The sequence below is a fragment of the Talpa europaea genome (genome assembly GCF_964194135.1).
Source record: "Talpa europaea genome assembly, chromosome: 6".
In the NCBI taxonomy this organism is placed as follows: domain Eukaryota; kingdom Metazoa; phylum Chordata; class Mammalia; order Eulipotyphla; family Talpidae; genus Talpa; species Talpa europaea.
Window position 1 is genome coordinate 88,872,590 of NC_140072.1, and position 20,467 is coordinate 88,893,056.

General features: G+C 31.5%; 1 protein-coding gene across 4 annotated transcripts in view; it reads right to left on the reverse strand.

The window, feature by feature from the left end:
• The window catches only part of PDS5B (PDS5 cohesin associated factor B), a gene marked incomplete at both ends in the record, with an annotated part of 107,552 nt that overhangs the window by 46,480 nt on the left and 40,605 nt on the right, over nucleotides 1-20,467 (reverse strand). For all 4 annotated transcript variants that reach the window (XM_084235485.1, XM_084235486.1, XM_084235484.1 and 1 more), the window contains 6 exons: nucleotides 1,763-1,923; nucleotides 4,532-4,637; nucleotides 9,232-9,347; nucleotides 10,714-10,853; nucleotides 13,228-13,276; nucleotides 16,202-16,283. In XM_084235485.1, the coding sequence (XP_084091611.1) occupies nucleotides 1,763-1,923; nucleotides 4,532-4,637; nucleotides 9,232-9,347; nucleotides 10,714-10,853; nucleotides 13,228-13,276; nucleotides 16,202-16,283 (654 nt within the window). The remainder of the gene's footprint in view (nucleotides 1-1,762; nucleotides 1,924-4,531; nucleotides 4,638-9,231; nucleotides 9,348-10,713; nucleotides 10,854-13,227; nucleotides 13,277-16,201; nucleotides 16,284-20,467) is intronic.

A 20,467-nucleotide genomic window follows, 5' to 3' on the forward strand; every position in this document is an offset into this window, starting at 1 on the left:
ATAAATATTCACTTAACTCTATCATTTTTCCTCAAAATTAACTCACCCAATTTAATATTTAAACCACATAATCTGCATACATATTTTATCTCATAGAAGACATATACTACGAGTTACTTCATCGAGAACAGTGTGTGCACACAGCAGGTATTCATTATCAGTTGAGATAATTCTCCTCATGAGGAACATATGAAACATACTCAGCATATAAATCACATAATTTTAAATACTTCAGCTCCATATTAAAGCAGCATATTAAAATGCCCTTGTGTGCTCTAAAATGCCCACCTTTCAACCTTGCTCTCACAGTTCTCCTATAAATATATCAAACAATGTTTCTTTAAAATATAAAGGGTACTAAGACAGTCCAGAATTAAAAAAAAAGCCTCCAGTGAATAAATTAAATTAAAGCTTGTTCAAAGTTCGAATTAAGAAAAAAACTATGTCATAATCAATATAATACCACAGCCACTAGACAAACAGGCTTAAATTCAAATCTTCACTGTTACTTGCTAGTTCTATGACCGAAAACCATTTACATCGGTGAAGATTAGATTCTTCATATGAAGACTAAGATAAGTCCTAAATGAGATAATACAGTAAGTGGGCAGTCAGTAAGTGAGAGAGTATATGTGAGTGCGTGACTGAGAGAGAGAAAGAGAGAATGCATATATGTGTGTGTGTGCACACACGTGCACGCCTCCTCATTCTGTTCTCTGATCTGGACAAGAAATTCACAGCACAACCCCAAAGGAAATTTATGTTTTGGACTCCAGTGAAAATTAAGTAGTCAGTTGTAAACATTAAAGTTTCTTACTTCTGCCAACAAAAATAGTGTTATGAAATTCTGGAATATTTCAATTATCTCAATATTGTCTTTGTGTATCAATAGTTTGCAGAATTAAGTTTACATGAACAGGAAGTAATAACAAAAAGTACACCAGAGATTCTAACTGCTAGTTTTTGTTCACAGTCTCTTTCTGAAGAAAAGGGCATAGGCAATTTTTCAACATGAAAAGAAGCATTCTACCTCAGCGATGACTTACTAGACCAGTGACTAAAAGCCAGAAGTAATAAGGCAGAAGTAAAATCAGCCACCACTGACTATAGCAATAGCAGGACCAACTCTATCTGATACTTTCTCCAGAACAGGAAGGAGAGATGAATACAGGAAAGTAAAAATGGATCCATAAAGAATGAAGACTTAGTCTTCTTTTGAGCTATTTTAGAATCTTGAACAATAATCAACCACAATATAACAGCTCAATTTCCAATTCTAGGAAATGCTAAAACATACCAAAACAAACGAACAAAAAATAACATTGCCATTAAGATGATATTCTATGTTTCCAGCTTCCCTGTGCCAAGTAAAGCAATGCTTTTGAAAATTTTCAATCCAATACCCTTAATCACAAAGAAAAGTGTGCTGTGAACAGTATTCAAAAAATTCCTTTGCAATTTCTCAATGGACCTTAATTTCATGATTTCTTCTATGCCATTGTACATGAAGGAACCATTTCACTATAAATTTTTACTAAAATCTTTAAACAAAATTAATGCTTTAGAAAGATACGTCTACCCCACATTTTCACGAACCTTCCATAATCAACAACCAATATTCTCAGAGAGAAATAACAATCTAAAATAAATATAGATAATAAAACCTAGACATTACTTTCTCAAAACTTAAAAGATTCTCATAAACCAAAAAAGTCACTTATTTCTTCTATTTTTCCAGAATATCAGAATAACATCAACTCACGATCTAATATGTGGGAAATCCTCTTCAATTTTGCTTCCTGTGTTTTTGAAAATTTGGAGTGCAGCCTCTGCTACTTTTTCATCATCCATTTTTAGACAAGCCAGGAGAGATTCAAATGTTTCAGCAGAATGAAATGATATGGGATGTGTAAATGACAGTACCTACAGAAAGAGTCATAAAAATGATTTGTAACCCTTTTGATCTTTCTAATATAAAATACTATATATTAGAAATACGACAAATCCAAGTCAGTACAAAAGTAATTATGTTAACAAGTAAACGAGAGCACTATAAATAAATATTAAAGTTAATCAAATATATAAGTGGAATGTCTTATGTAGGAAGACTACATAATCTAAAAAAATACTTTCTAAATTAAATTACATGTCAATATAATTCTATTCTAATAATTTGGACTTTTGTTGATGTTTGGGTTTGTTTTGAGGGAGATGGTAAAAGACATTATAAAGTTACAATAAACAAGATGGGGGTAGGCAGAAAGAGGGGAGAGGGCCCAATAGACTATTGTGGAGGTGACTGATACTTTGACCATGGGCGTGGTGTGGATAACACACATTTGAAGAGGTATGACTCTATACTCCTAAAATATATTTACAGTGTTGTAAATCAACACTGCCTCAATAAAAATAATTTAATTTTAAAAAGTTACAATAAGTCATTGTGGCAATAAGGTTGCAAGAATCATAGAACAGTAAAACAATAAATAGATCCCAGCATACAAGAACTTTAATTATATAGAATATAACATCTTAAAGAGGAAATATAAGATACATGAGAATAGATGACATTTTTAATAAACTGTGTTGATAGAACTGTTAGCTATGTGAAGAAAAATCAAATTAGACCTTCTCCTATAATACACACTTTCAAAATAAATTTCAAATGGATTATGACTCAGATTTAAAAATCAAAACAAAAAAACCCTCTGAATATAACAGTATTTTAAATGTAAAACAAACAGGTTGAATCAAATCTGCAATATAAAAAAAGCAAGCAGTAAAAAAATACATTATGTACAATGCCACATTTACAAGAATCAGTAACAAGGGAAATAAGCAAGGTGATTCAGAAATACTGATACAAGACACATGACAAACTATCAAGAATAGTAAGAGAATAATAAACCCAATATTCTGGAAAATTACACCTGGGGGATGGGGGGGGGGGGAGATCACTCAGGGACTTCAACACATTGAAGTTAACACATTTGAGTTGATTTCTATTTACTTTTCTTTTTTTCTTTTTTTTTTTTATTTATTTATACATATAAGAACTGGGGTACAGGCCAGAGGTGTGGAGGGTGAGAGGATTCACCAGAGACAGAGTGGGAAACAGAATAGGTGGATCGATGAAATACACTGCTGAGGGGAGCAGTAGGCAAGTCAGGAGAGGTCTGCTGAGCCATGTGGGTAGCTCCCTGGCAAGCCAGGGATTGAACTCATGCTGCAGGAGCTGCTGCAAGCTTCACAGGTTGTGTCTTAACCCCTTGTGCCACCAGGGAGGCCCTTATTTACTTTTCACTAGTATTCATTTTATTAGTAAATTTCATAACTCATATATGACAGTATATGTCCTATCTTGTATAAATGAAGTATGTCCTATAAGAAAGCAGTAATTATGCAAAGTTAAAACATTATTTTTGCTTGTCATACTGACAATTCTCTTTAAATTTTACAATATTTCTTGCTTGTAAAGATAGGGAGATATGCAACTTACTACTAATGAAATTATTTATGTGTACAGTTTCTCTCTCAAGGAATTTGACTATAAACATAATGTGATTATATTTAAGAATTTTGAAAATGATCATTCTTTTTTTTTTAAAGATTTATTTATTTATGCATACAAGAACTGGGGTACAGGCTAGAGGTGTGGGGGGTGAGAGGATTCACCAGAGACAGAGTAGGGAACAGAATAGGCAGATTGACTGAAATACACTGTTGAGGGGAGCAGTGGCTGAGACAAGAGGTATACTGCACCATCCCCTGGCCAGGGATTGAACTTGTGCTGCAGTGGCCGTGGGTAGATTCATAGGTTGCATCTTAACCCCTGTGCCACCAGGGAGGCCCCATTTTCTTTAACCCAGTAATGCCCTTTAGTATCCACCAAAAAAGAACATTAGCCAGAAATCTTAAACATGTTTACCTTAATAGTGATTATAAAGAGTAAGATGAGAAAATACAAATATCCAGCAAAATAGTTGGAAACTAGACTATGATACCCAAGGATGGACAAATCACCATTTCAAAAAGTATTATTTTTAACAAGCCATATACTTCGCCACAAAATCTAGTCACATGATTTAATTTAGTCCTTCTAGAAGCAAGTATCTTCATTGCAGATGAGGAAATGGAAGCTTTTGCCCAAATGCATACATCTAATAAATGACAGTGAATAATCAGGTATTTCTTGATACTCTTAAGAATATTATCTTAAACAGAGAAAAATGCATACACCCAAAATTGCATATTCAGTTCAATCTTAACTATATAAAATTTTCAATCCACACTTATTTAAAGAATAAAGGGCAACAAAAGACACTAACGTTTATGTGTGGTAGATTATGTTATTAGAACCTCAAAATATTCAGCTTCCATTGAGAATACTCAATTTCTAAATTACCTAAAATAATTAAGAAAATTTTATTTTTGGGCTATATAAAGAAGCAAACTTCAAGAATAAAAAATACACATGTACAGGTTTCACATTTATCTAATTAGAACTTAATTTCATCTTAAGCATATTTACCTTAAGCAGTTCAAGACCTGCTCTGATGGCTTGATCAGTTGGAACACCTTCATCTTCATCATCTGCTGTTCCATCTATTGATTTGTTCACTTGCTTAATAAGAGCACTATGATAAAAATATGACAAAAATGAAATTGTTTTTGAATGACTTTATTAACAATGTTTAAGAAAAACAATCCTAAATATTTTATATAGAGATTATATCCAGACCATATACAAATTTGATATAGTTGCTTCCTAAACACTATTGTAAATCAAAAAACTGTAACACTTTGAGATAATTCTTTTCAAAAATTATATTTTCCTTTGTCCAGTCAAATGAGGTCAAATGTTATTTGATTTGCTATATATTAAAGATACCTATATTTTTATTTTTTTATTTTCCATGGAAGCTTCAGACCCAAACACATAAAAATTTATTATTGCTGCAGAAAGAAAAACAATGTATATTGAAATAAAGGATAAATGGCAAAAGTAAGCACTTTCAAACCATTTATCAAATTATTACTGTGTGTCATGTACTGCTCCAAGGGCCAGAAATACACAGATCTGTTCCTGAAACATGTAAAACATAGCTAGGCAAATACCTCACTAGATTATTTGATCAAAAATAAAAGAGTGTTTCAAAGTTTTCTCCTAAAAACAAGTTTTGTCATTTTAAAATAAACACTTAGAAAGGATTGTCAGTTATCTAAAATAATCATACACACAAGTAGGTATTTTTTTACACTAAGTTACAGACATACACATATCAAAATAAAAGAACATTCAGTTATTTAGTGTTCCTTAAAAGATCTTTGTTTCTATAAAAATAGTACCTATTCAAAATTTAAGGTCAAAGTAGGAATCAAATTTATGTGTCAACCCTGCAGAGTCCTGTTAAATTTATTATCCACTTAAACAGTTGATATCTAAGGATATTTTCTCTCCTTTTCTGCCTTATTTCCCTGATTAATCTCTTTTCATAGCTTCAACGACCCCAAATATAAATCTGAAAGTATCCTCTTTCAGCAGCCCTACATTTTTTTCACTTAGATGTACCATAGGCATGAAAAACACAACATATTCAAAATAAAACTCTTTTTTTTTTCTTCCTCTCACAATTAAGAGCATGAAGCTGCCAGTTTAGTGAGGGAAGGCCAAAGTAAGCAAATATACATTTAAAAGACAATAAAGGAGCAGTAAAGACAATAAAGATCCAGACAAAAAGTGAAGTCCTTTGGTCAGGGAAGTCAGGAAAGGCATTCTGAAGAGGTACACAGAGATAACAACAACAGAACAAGAACCAGTGATAAAAAAAATTTAAAAAGCATTAACCTGGAAAAGTAGACAGAAACAACTATTTTAAAATACTGAGAGTTCCACGCGTTAACATCAAGAAAACAAACATAAATAGGGCATTTCTGTATCCACCAAAGCTATTTAAAAAATAAAAAGGAGAAAATTTAATCTCAATGGTGTAAATATATAGAAAATAGTTAGGAATAAAATGTTTTAATCCACAGAAATTGTATGCAAATTCTAAAATTATAAAAACAGGGACCTGAATAAAAACACTGTATTTTTCAAAAGATGGAAACTAAGTAATATAAAATTGGTGTTTTTTCCAATAAATCTATAAATGGTTAGGGGAACACAAAGGTATGTATGGGACAAAACTTAACAAACAAACAAACAAAATTGCTTGGAAACATAATTTTTGGGGAATTAGGAATGTAAGTAGTTTCTCAAAGAGATAAAAATATATCACAAAAACCTGAAAAGACAAAGTGACCAAAACAAATCTGATAAGAGTTCAAGTCATATAAAAATACATACTATAATAAGGAACATGTCAAATCAAAAGGAGCAATAAATTTTTCAATAAAGGAGTTGACGTAACTAATTATCACATGCTTTAACTAAAAGGATGGAGCTCTATTTACACCTTACACTAAAATGAATTCCAGGTCAATTAAAGATTTACATGCAACAGACATAACCACATAAACCTGATACTAAAGACAGAAAGAAATCATAAAGGAAATACTGGAAAGATTTAATTACATAATTTAGTATTTATCAATGTCATGCACAAATTTAAAAGGCAAACTGATTTAGCAATATTATTTTATGAAGCAATCTTTTTTTTGTATTGATTTTTTTTTATTTTTCACATCATTGTTCATTTTTAAACAGTATTTGCTTCCCCTCACCCCCTCAGGTGTAGTCCCCATAGAGTTTCCTTCACCAATGCACCCTGCACCATCTACCTCAGTCCCCTGTGCTCCTCCCTTCCTCCTTCCCTCTGATCCCTCTCCCTCTTCCTCCCCTGCAGGATGTTTCTGATTTATAATTGTTCGTTTTTACTTTGTTGTGTTTTGTACTGTTGTTATTTTTTTACACTGATGTCTTATTTGGTTCCCCTATATTCCTACTATAAGTGAAACCATCCTATATTTTTCATTTTCCTTCTGGAGGTTCCTCAGTCTACCAAACGACCATATGACCTGGCAATTCCACTTCTAGGGAGCTAGCCAAAGGACACAAAAACATTGATTCAAAAGAACACCTGTACACCTATGTTTATTGCAGCACTATTTACAATAGGTAAAACCTGGAAACAACCCAAATGCCCAAAAATAGATGATTGGATCAAGAAGATGTGGCATATATACACAATGGAGTATTATTCAGCAATTAAAAAGATAAACTCATGCCATTCGCAGCAACATGGATGGAACTAGAAGGAATTATGCTCAGTGAAGCAATCTTATAAGCAATAAGAAAATTCCTCCAAGGCCCTTGAGGAATATCTGTAATATGGGATTATTTCCTATCTCATAAAGTTCAGAAGCAAATGAGTTGTTAAAACACATAAACTTTTACAATCATGAGGCACATTTAAACACCAATAGCTACAATCTTTTACTATTATTTATTTTTTTGCATATCCCCTACATCACTGTGCCTTTCTCATTACTGAAGTCAAAGGCCTTTTTAAGTCCTCTCTTTGACTATCCACAGTATGCATTATTTCTGAAAACTTCCTACATCTTACATTTACATAATTTTTCTACTGAAAATAAAAATTCCAAGGTTCTGTTCATCATCTTTTCATCTTTTTATTTCTTTCTAAACAATTTCATGCTTGTGGAACTTCTAACAGCTTCACATTGAATGCAATTTGCCTTTTTAAAAATTGTTTATTGTCTACAAATAAAAAGCACATTCTTTATTTCCTTCAAAATCAGTCCCTTTCATTCTTTTTAAGCCATTATTATTCTTCCTATCTTTGGACAGAAGCCTTTATACTTCAGATTCCTCTTTATTCCACTTTTCCAGTAAAATGATACACATTTCAGGCTGTTCTTTTAAAATTTTCCTCAAACGTGTTTTCTTTCCATTCCATTAATCCAGCCAGACAATAACACCACCTCAGCAGTCTAACTCTTCTATTTCTTCCTACCTACCATCCTAACCATCACCCATGGTTCTCAACAGATTAAAAAAATAAATGCTCTAAAAGTGTCTTAAAGACTTCACAGTCTGATCCCAACTACTTTTATACCTCTCCATACTGTAACTTAATGTCACTTATTTCTACTGTTCTTTCCTCTGCAGTTAGCTTGGCTTATAATAATTCCAATGCCAGGATTACTCCTACCAACTCTATAGAAACAAAATGTTACCCATTATTCCTCCTAGGTAAAATACTACCACTCAAAGAAATCCTGTTTCAGTTCTCTGAACTCTATTTTCATTAACTTTATGAAATTATAATTGCCTGATAAAACTTCTTTTATTCCATTACTAGAAAGAAGGTTGATGGAAGCAGAAAGTATGCCGGGCCAATATTTAAACAGCATTGCCTTCAACAGAGAAAGCATGGGATTAATTATTAAATTAATGAATTTCCATCTGATTCAGATTCTTCCTTAGACTAATATAGAAGGGTTATAGTTTCGTTTTCTTTTCTTTTCTTTTGTTTCTCAAACCACAGAACCCTTCTTCAAATGAAAACTGATGCAAGACAAGTCCAAAGTGACTAATGGGTATTCAAAGTAAGTTCTCCCTACTCTGTGGGTCACCTGCCAGAAACTCAAAGGGGCTTCAGTGATTATAAAATATACATTAGTATTATTCATTTTGGATTCTAATATACCTCTGAAAAAGACCAGTGGTGATTAGTAATTCATTTACGACATATTTTAAAAATGACTTTATTTTTTCAAATAAGATATTTTAATAAAGTTAAAGAACAAAACAAGAAAACCTCCTAATTTCACAAAAGGGAGTACAGACATAAAAAGTATTTTCGAAGATGTCAGGTGATATCAAAGGTGCATTTCAAATGACGGTTTATAAATATTTTCAGTTTTCAAACATGTGAAAATGCATCAGATTGTTGCTTTACAACATATTTACCACTTTGCTTTATCTGAAAGCATAAATGTAATTTGATTGTTTTAGCTAACTAGTGCAAGCTAACCAAAAAGATGAATTTTTGGTATACTGGTAACAGATAAAAACTAGATAAAAACTATATATTTAAAAAAAACCCTAAATATATATATATATATGCAGATGTATATATTTAGTTATATATACACAGATACATACAGACGAATGCCTTGTGTATAGCAGATACCTAACGGTGACCAACCAAAGCATGAATGTATGAACATTAATAAAAATTTAATATTTTTATATAAAAATACCTTATAGATTCTGTATCTATGTGCACAGGTGCTATTCTCTCCAAGAGAAACTTGATCATTTCCAGGAAAGGGTTTGTAGGCTGTTTGGGGTTGCCCAACTTCTTAGTTATTTCACGCTGTAATTCAAATTTTGAAAAATATTACAAAGGTCTTTTTAATTATGTTAAAATGCTAAAAGTTAATCACAATAAAAACCATGTAGTCTTGTTGCTAAAATAAACCAATAGGATTCAAAATAATCTGTAAAAATACCGTATGATAAATTTAGCATATGAGAAGGGTACCATTTCAAATAAGTAGGAAAAAGATAATTCAATGTAATGAAATAACTGAAAGGACATTTAGAGTACATTTAGAGTAAAAACAGGGCTAGATTCCCACCTCATACCATATATCAAAACTGTTACAAGAGGATAAAAACAAATACAAAAGAATAAAATCATGGGTCAATAGCTGCACAAAGTTCAGTAAGCAAAATTATCAGGGAAGCTTGATCAAACTAAAGATTACTGAACTTCATCTGAAGATTTTACTTATTCAACCTGGGATATCGTCAAGAAACTTTTTTTTTTTTTAAAGAAAAGCTTCTTGCAATATATTAGCAGAAGATTTTAAAAATACTGATATTGGTAAATACTATCATTGAAATTTGCAATAAAATAGATTTCACAAACAGATAAAAATCCTGGCAGGAGGCAAAACTTTGAGGAGAATAATGAGAGACTCTGCTAGATATAAATAGAAATTACGGTTTGTAAAAGGACCATAAAATGAAAAGGCAAACTACAACTAACAGAAAACTGTTCACAACTAAATAAGCAATAGCACAACAAACTAACAAATCAGTAAGATAAAGACAAATATCACCCCCAAAATAAGGCAGAGATTATAAACACACAATTTACAAAACAAATATGAACAGTTAACACGTTCAAGAGAAAAACTGACAGATGCCTAGCAACCAAGCAATAAATATCCTTTCAAAAATGAATTGCTTTTGTTTGGGTTTTGCTTGTTTCCAACAATGATACCAATATTGAATTTACCCTAAAGAAATAATCGAGATAGTGAAAAATGATTATTCTATAAAGATATTAATGATACATTAAATCAAAAACTGGGGAAAAATCTAAATGTGTAACAAGTGAACTATTTAATCAGCTGTATTACATATATGCAGTGGTATGCTATTTTAAACATAATACTATAAAATTAAATACAATATTGTAAAAGACTGAAATTGTACAAAGCTATATATATGTACCACATGATCTGATTTCAGAAGGATTTACACTATAATATTAACAGAAATTATCCCCTATACATAATTTATATATTTTTATATACATATATATTATATAGTCATCTTTGTGGTATTTTCTAAATTCTACATAGTGAGTATAAATTATTTTTGTAAAGGGGGACAAAATAAAGATTTGGAGATTTCTTCAAACAGTAGCTTTTTAAAATTTCTCTCCTTACCACACAACCTTCAGCCTGCTTGCAGGAGCATGTTGGACTAACAAGTACTTCTAACTGTTTTCTTATTTTCTCATCATCTTCTAACACCTGTGTGAATTTCTTCATGAAATCCTGAGCCTTACCAGGATCTGGCAAATTTCCTTAAATTAAATTAAAATTCAATTAAAATACAATTTTAGGAATTTCTTAAAATAATAAAAGATCAACATTTTTCATCCTTTTTATGACTCTGAATAGCAATTCTAACTCACAATTTCAGTTTAGTTTAATGAGATAAGTTGTGAAGCACCTTCAACAGTCAACCTTCACAAACAAAACTTTGGATTTCTAGAAATGTAAAACAAGATCATTGTGAAGGAACAAATATCCAGGAAAAATCTAAATGGGTTATTTCTAAGTAAATGCCTAAATATTTCAGGACATTAAAAAACCTGTAATACCAATTTTATTACTATCTCTTAGATCTTTTTGCATACATTGTTCTCGTGAAATTCACAAGCTGTCAATCAGTAAGTTTTACCTGTAAGAACATTACATTGCTTATTTTCAAACTATCCAGAGATAATTCACATACACAAGCATATCATCTGGCACTGAGACATGCTGAGGAGTATGTTGCTGCTGAGTATGTCATTATTGCATGAGAAAGATGAGTCTTTAATGAATCAAAGATGATTTTTATACTACTCTAGTATGTTCATGTATCAAAACACTTATGAAACTAAATAAAATGTTGATTCTAATATCTATAACTCATCAATGTTACAGAAAGTCAGGCTCTAATAACAGAAATTATAGTAAAGAATAATGAATAGTAATAAACCACAGAAAATAAACTGTATCTTAAAATTTCAAGATTACAAATGCAGTCTTCAAGTCTAAAATTCCAGTCTTGGCTAGATCACTGAATTTAGTGAAAAAAATTTTCCACTAAATATCAATCTTGACTGTGTTATCTTTCCATATTTATAAAATACCAAAAAAAATCTACTGTACAATTTTCAAATTAATTTTAGGAAATGTCACCTTACAGACCCATGAAAATATATAAGCGTAATATTAAAGGTTACATAAGGCCAACCATTTAAAAACAAAATGAAGAGACAGAGATGGGTAGAGAGAGAGAAAAGGGAACACAGACAGAGAGACAAAAAGAGGAGATGGAAAGGAGGCAGAACAGGAGGGAGGCAAAGGAGAAGGGAAAAAAAAAACCTGTAAATTCAGCATTCTATTACAAAGCTACCTGGAGCCCCTTTTTTCTAATACATTTAAAAGATGCAGAATACTAACACGCCTCAGAACAAATTTTGGGAAATATTATACTTATTGAAAGAGAAAAGGATATAGGGGAAAAATAGAATTAAAGAGGATAATCTCCTTTAAGGGATAAGTCCACAGCCAAACTTCTGAGGAGACAGTTATAAAAAGGCAATAGTACAAAATCATTTGCCTTAACTGCCTAGAAATAAAAGATAATCTGACTTTAAAAAGCCCTATTCAGCTAAAACTCCTATCACTTAATCTAAAACCCAGTTAACTAGGTTACTGTTCTCTTCAGAATCTTAAATTTTACTTCCATACAACTCCTGGAATACTTTTGTTAATATCTCAGAACTCTATCTAAGAGTTCTTCATTGCCATCAAGTGTAAGTACAATCTAAACAGTCCTCCAGGTGTTTCCAATTTTTTTTAAGTAGTTTTTATTTTTTTAAGATTTATAAATTTATACAAGAACCTGGGTACAGGCCAGAGATGCGGGGGGTGAGAGGATTCACCAGAGACAGATTGGGGAACAGAACAGGCAGACTGACTGAAACATACTGCTGAGGGGAGCAGTGGGTGAGACAAGAGAGGTCTGCTGCACCATGTGGGATTTTCGCTGGCCAGCTGGGATCGCACCCTCGCTGCAGAGGCTGCGGACAGCTTTACAGCACTGTGCTCAACCTGCTGTGTGTGTGCCACCAGGAAGGCCCCTGTTTCTGATTTTCCCCCCATACACATGCTATACAGAGTGGTCCCTGAGAAGGGAAAGGAAACAAATGCCCTGCAAAATGCTACATTTTCCTATCCCTGCACTAAACAAAAGAGAAGTGCTATACAATTCTTTGGTATTTGCTGTAAAATGCAACTATGTAACATTTTATTTGAAATAATTTTTTTCAAAGAAATAATTCTACAGTTATTAGTCATATCGTTTCCTTCACTCTTAATTTTGGTTCAGCTTAAGATAGGTTCACATTGGAGCAAGCAACACCAAAGCATAGACTCGGTTGTTACAATAACATAATTTGAGTAAACTCTCAAAAATGAATTTATGTAATAAATCCTTTTTCTAGCACTTGCTCATCAAAAAAATTTTTAATTGAGTAGAATTCAAAGTAAGTAAAAATCAGGAGAAAAAAAAAATACCTTAATCTTTTCTTGTATTACCATAGTCTAAGACAGAACTGAATAAAACTTTTAAATGTTTCAATTAAACCACACGCTTTACATGTAATATTTGAAATAACTTACTTGTAATAACCATCACTTTTGAAAATATGGCCTTGACACTGGCATCTGTCTGTAAATTACACAAAAAATTACAATTAACATTTCCTGACAATAATATTCATTATTCTACTGAAAAGTGTAAGTATAATTACTAGTGCTGAGGTCCTTGCCCATACCATCATGGCATGCTCCTTCTTAGCTATGTTTAAACTCCAAGTGAAATGAACGAAAGATGGAGGAAAACTCACACTTGACAGTCATCACCTCATTCCTCATCCTGTTTTGCTAGCCTCCAAACCAAAAAACAAACCAAAACAAACAAACTGCTGCACTAATCTTTTAGAAAAGGGAAATAATATCCTGGAAATACTGGGTTTTCAAGTCTTAGCACTACTGTATATAAAAAGTTGACAAGTATACAATTCTGACTGATTTGAAGTGTTCCTAAAATTTTGGCCTGAAAATTATAAAGCACACTCATGAAGCTTATGGGGAAAACACTGAGTAAAGAATTAAAAAGATGTCACTGACATGTATAAAAGATGTTTGCAAGATTGCCAGGTATTTGGTGCATCAAGGAAGTGATTTTTCAGTGAATGTCATCTCTACCTCAATGTGCTACATGTAATATACTCTGGAAAGTCACATCTATAAAACACAAATTCTGAGAGTGGTAGTTATTTGTTGTATCAAGTTTATTTAAAAAAAGATGTTACTGCAACTTTGGTATACAATACTGAGCTCTACTGACAAAAACACTGAGATGAAAACAAATCAAATAAACTATCCTTATTGAGAAGGAGCTTGCTAAGTATAAGTGAAAGACAAAGCAAAATAGAATACTACAGTTAATTCTCAAATATTTGGAATTTAAAGTATTTGAATAGGTTTATCTAAAACCCTGTGATTTATGTTGCTTAATATAGGTGGAAAGTAGTAGTGCTGAAGCTTTCAGGAAGTTGAGGCACATGAAAAGAAAAAGCATCAACAAAAGTAAAATACTGAAAATTATAGTCACTTTGAGTGACACTAATTCAATCTTAGCTATATGAATTAAGAAAATTATGCGCTGAGTTAAATAAGAATAAAAACTATCTCACTCAGATTAAATTAGAAAAAAGGCAAAAAAATTAAAATGATTATGAAGTAAAATAGTAAGACAGGAAACAGAAAGAAATATAAACACCCAAAACATTAAATGGCTTTGCATTATTTTCTAACTTTAACTCCATAATGTCTACATAATTCCTGGTTAATATTAAGTAATATTAAGTGAATATTAAGTAATATAATTACTACTTAAGTAATAAAAAGCAATCATTTTCTAACTAGAATTCCAATTTCAGATATTAACCTCCTCCATTCTTTAAACACAACATGCGTGAGTAGGAATTCTCTCTTTAATTTGCATGATTCAGTTATTATTTTATGACAATTTAAAGGAAAATTCCACACAGTAAAAAGTAACTAAACATTCTAATTGAGTTGAGATAGTTTTTATGATTTTATGTAGGACTAAACAGGAAAGTCATGAGACCTTCTCAGGTTTTTATCACCAGAGGGAAAAGGGTCCCGATAAATGTATTTCAAAGGGACAGTGAGTCCAAAACAAAATTATATTTGATTACAATCTCACACCTCATTCTGTTCAACAGAAAATGTACACACTTAATATATTACTCACTATTAAGAGTTCAATAATACCTAAAATCAGGAATAATTTTATATACACACATTTAAAAAAAATCTTACATTTTTAATTTACTCTGTTGCATCTCTAGCCAAAGGAGTAAATTAACAAAGTTCTAGGTAGCAAACAGAAGCCCTTAATGCACAGCTTACTATTTGAAACATGCTAATTTGTTGCATGATAACACTGACTGAAACACGTTTATTGGCTAAAACACGAAAACTTAACAGGTTGTCCAATATCCTCCCTTTGCTGAGTAAGTATTGAAATAACAAAAGCACTGAAATTTGAATTTTAAGTCATATTTTATAAAGGAAAACTTATTCTAACAGGTTCAATATACTCATAGAAGATTAAGTTACAGTCAATAAACTATCACCAGGGAAGTTACTGTCAGCTTATAAAAGAAAAATACTAGCCAGTTTTAATTAGGCAAACAAGTCGGCATGAAATGTCTTTGTACTTGTGATTTGAAGGTTTTAAAAAATAGTGAGAGGGTCACGATAAGCCATTCAAACAACCAGTGTTATTAGGTCATTGATTTTTTAGGGCAAATGGTCAAATTTACATAAGAAAACTGGAAACTTTTTCCCTTTAGATAAAAATAACACTACTCTAACAGTCTCTATCCTACAACCATGAGGTGTATTATTAGGCAGGGGGCTAAGAGGTGTTCTACTATGAACTTAGAAATAAAAAAACACCACCACTGTATTATGTGCCCAGGGTGCAATTTTAAATGACTAGGCTTTTCCATGAATTACACCTTTTATAGGCCTACACACAACATTCTCAAAAGGAAAAAAAAAACTCTTAGAATCATTCTAAATATCCAAAAATAAAACAATACATCAACTAGACGAATACCACTATCAAATTATATTACAAAGATTAAGTAGTATATTAAAATTACCATAATATTAAGTAAAAACAGCAAGATATTTAACCATCATTAAGATTTTCTAAAGCCACAAAACTATATAAGATGATGAGCACATTGCAGTCTGCCAGATGAAAGTGTAATTTTATTCTTTTTTCTATGCATTCAGTAGTACATGTATTTTCTTACGTAACAAAAAATCTTAATTCTGAGACCACAGAAGCACATTCTCCATCCTGTTGAATAACACCTTTTGCAGATAAAGCAAATATTAGTGTTAAAAGTTAGGGATTATATTTCTAGTCAGAACTATTCCATACCAAAATAAATTGTTTTAACACATAACAATGATAAAGAGTAACTAAAATGCATGTGCTTTACAAAACTCAGCATCAAAGGAAGAATTTTCATTAAATTTAACGTACTTTGGGTTGCTTAATTAAGTCTAGCAAATCCTTTACTTGATGTCGGAGGAGATTTTGACATTTCCACATTTCATTCAATGCTCTGAAAAAACACAAACATACAGATTTAAATAACAAAACAGGATAAAAATCATTCCAGAATATTCCAACTATATTACTTTTAAATCCAAATTACAAAAGGAGATTAACAGAGATGAGGTAAAATTCATACGACCAAGCAACTGATGATGTTATAGAAGAGAGGCTCAGGTATCATAGATAATATTTGATAACTATATGAAAAGAAAGGGATTGTGGTGACTTTTTTTTTTTGGTATAAAAATAGGAAAGGATCTATCATTAACTGGAATATTTTTGTAGGTTCACCCACAGGTGTTAACTACAGAAATATAAACTAATGATGGAGGAAGGTCTTGTAGTAGGCAGGATGAAAAGGACTCAAAAACACAAACAGAAAATAACCTTGAGAAACTGGGGGTACCTTTCCTGAAACAGTACTTTAATTGCATTTTCATTTTAATCTTGTCTAGAATTATTTGTTATATATGAATATTCATTTTTATATGACATAATTTCTGCTGTCCTCTTAATAGTTACATTGTTTACAGGCAGAAGTTTAAATCTAAAATGAAATTGGACAGATACTTAGGTAAATATATATCATTAAGAGTTTTACTTTAACATATTTAGAGGAACCATCCTATGAGCTGTTTTAATAAAATTACATTAAGCAGCGAACAATTTATCCTATAAAGTTGTTTTTAGAAAAGAAAAACAAAATTATACAAGTGGAAGCAACATTGCAATGGAAAAATACATGCTATTTGGTAGCCTGAATTTCAGCTGTCATTAAATAAATGTAAAAATATAGTTAAAATCTCAAAACTCTCATATTTGTTATCTGTCATTTTAAACATGCAAGTATTTCCCTCTCTAGGGCTTCTTATTTGTATCCAACCAATGTACAAGTTTGCGCCAATTAAAAGAAAAAGACAGTCATCACTGGGTCATGGTCAGAAAACTTCTCATAATGTTGAAAAGAAACTCTCCTCCAACCTTTTACTCCTAATTGGGAAATCACACATTAAACAAAGCAGCACAAAACTGTCTAGAAGAGAGCCTGCCCAATGAAAGAAGATCACAACTAAGACCTCTAACAATACAACTTACTCTTCTTGCTAACGGTTGTTCCTGGAAACTTGGGGAAGTGAAAATATACACCAAGATTAGTACTGAAGTTTGCCTTATTCTTTTAATAATCAAGACGCTCAGTTAATATATGGGCTTATCCAAAAACTACTACATGCTAAAAAAGTCTAATATATAAGGAAATGTTCTGTCTTCCCCAAAAGAACCTAGGCAAAGAATAAAATCTAAGGTTCTTTCTGTAAATAAGAATCCTTACCAAGCATGCTCTCACCAGAAATCCATTTGCTAAATAGCTATTTTTAAGTCCCGTTCAAACTATTTAGAGGTCACAAATTCAAGTAACTTCTGGGTTAGAATGGTAATGTAAATATATGAAGTATGAAATGTATTACAATAGAGTGATGAAAACTGTGGTGAAATTTAGAAACACTGACTGAAAACTTCAATATTATTAGTATTCAACAAAATAAAAGATGAGATAAAACTTAACCAAAGATTCACAAAAAAGGTCTGATAGTGTTTAAGAATGTAGAAATTTACACAAAGTGTGCAAGTAAAGATTAGTCCAATTATATGTTGGAAAATAATTTGACACTCATTTTGCAATGTTGAAAACATGCATGTTTAGCAATTTCATACCTAACTATGCATCAGTGATTTCAAACTTTGGTTATCCATTAAAATCTACTGAAATGTTTTTCTAAAACTCCCAATGCCCCAACTATGCACTGAATTAGATTAGAATCTATAAAGTGAGACTCCGATGTCAGTAATATTTAAATGATTTCAGCATGTATCCAATTTGATGACCATTATACCTTAAGATGTATACAATTTGTATATACTAAACTGAAAAACATTCATAGTAGCATTAGTTATATTAATGAAACAACACAGATGTCCATTCTTTCCAAATTTTCAATGTCAAAATGGTGAAACAAAATTGTGATATGATGACACAATGCAATTCTATACCACAGTTAAAATGAATGACTCACAAACAATATGTAGTACTGATAAACTTCAGGGACTTAAATAAAGTTGGGGGAGCAAGGGGTATAACAAAGCAACAGAAGACTTTGCCCACAATTTTTCCATGTTCATACAAGCTTAAAAACAAGCAAAAATAAATTAATGAGGGAGACACATACATACATCTATACATGTAAAACTTAAAACTAATTTTTTAAAGAAAATGATAAACACTAAATTAAGGCTTGGGGTTTCTCTGGAAAGAAGTGAGGAGAATAAAAGAGAAAAGCTCACAAGCTGGGTGGCAGACTCATAAATACTTTTATTTTAGAACTATGCTTTGAAACTCACATATATGTGATCTCTTTGTGTGCATTAAATATTTCATAATAAAAAATATAGATATTTGGAGAAAACAATCAGATAAGTATAAAGTATAAATTAGACTTATAAATTAGACTTATAAAATCTTGATTAAGTATTTTAATTTAAACATCCATTCACTCACCACCCATTTTTGCAGAATCAAGTGGTCCACAAATTGGAATTTACCTTCAACATATATCGGTGACATTATTTGTTAGTCTGTCTATCGTGATTAGTATTTTTACTTTTTAATTCAATAAAATATACTTGTTGTTTAAGAGATGATAACCTAATGAAAGTTTTATGATTGCTATTTATTTCATTTTCTTTTTATAATTATTTTTCTTTCCTTATTTTCTTTATTATTTTTGGCATTAAAGTTTAATTCTTCATTCGTGTGATTGGGGAAGTTATACATTTTAACACTGTTTATTTAGAGGTGACTCAATTTTCTACTACGGACATATTATTTATAGTCTAATCAACAAATTTCTCTTCACTGTGTTATAAAAGAACCCTGGAACACTTTAATGCACATTATTTATCTACTATCTTATATAATACTATCTGATGGGGTCTATCAAGTATTCCATTTTTCTTTCCCACAAAGGCACACCAAGCAATCAGAAAAACTGTCAGCAAAAAACGATGCTACAGAGGCCCTCTACTGTGTCCAGGCATGGAAGGAATGCTAGAGAAGTTCCCCAGGGACACTCAAGAGAACTAGTAAAGTATCAGCCTAGATACTGACTTGCTTTTTAGCCCATACTCCCATCACTTGTAAAGAAAATTAATAAATTTAAAAATGTGTAAAATTTAAATTGTTAAATTTAATTAGACATTTACAAATATTTAAGGTATTATTGAGATCAACAACGGTGTTTTAAAAATATTGCTTTTTGCATCACCCTATCCCTTCCTATTGTCTCTGATTTCCTTTTTTGGCAAAGAAATTCTTCTTCATTGATCACTTCAAATAGGATCTGTAAGTGATGAACTCTCACTTTTTGCTTAAAAGTGTCTTAATTTTATTTTTGCTCCTAAACGATAGTTGAGCTGAGTCAAGAAGTCCAGACTGACTGTGATTTCAAATAGATTGTTTGAAATAGGAAACACATATCATATCTCATCCATTCTAAAAGACCATCAATTGTACCAAAAAGGGTACATTTCAATTCCAGAGATATTAGCATGTGAAAACACCATGTTTTAAAGTCAATTAAATATCACAGCATTATATTTTACTATATGAAATGGGAAAAGAATAAGCTTTAGAATCAGGTAGAATTGAATTCAAATCCTGGCTTTGTCTCTTAACTATTTGTATGAGTGAAGCAACTTCCTGGGATCTAGTCATCATGTGTAAAACATGATGGAAAAATAGCACTTTTACTACCTTTGGCAAGCTTTCTTTTCAAAAGGGCAGACAGTAAGTATTTTAAGCTTTGTGGGGCACATGGTCTCTTTTGAAAATACTCCACTGTACCACAATAGCACAAAAGCAGCAAAAGACAATACATACTCCTATATATGAAATACAGCAGGTATCAAGAAATGACATTTCCCCCCCTCTAAAACTTTTCCTTAACATTTTTATGGAAGATCTAAATAGCAAATATAATAATTTCTATGGGCATTTTTAGTGAAAATGTAGTATATATACAGGTTGACTTTCAGTAATGCACACCTGGAATTTGTATAATGCAACAGTACATCAATTAAAAAAACAAACAAAAAACAGTAATTTCCATCAGGGAAGTAAAGCTAAAAGTCCCATTA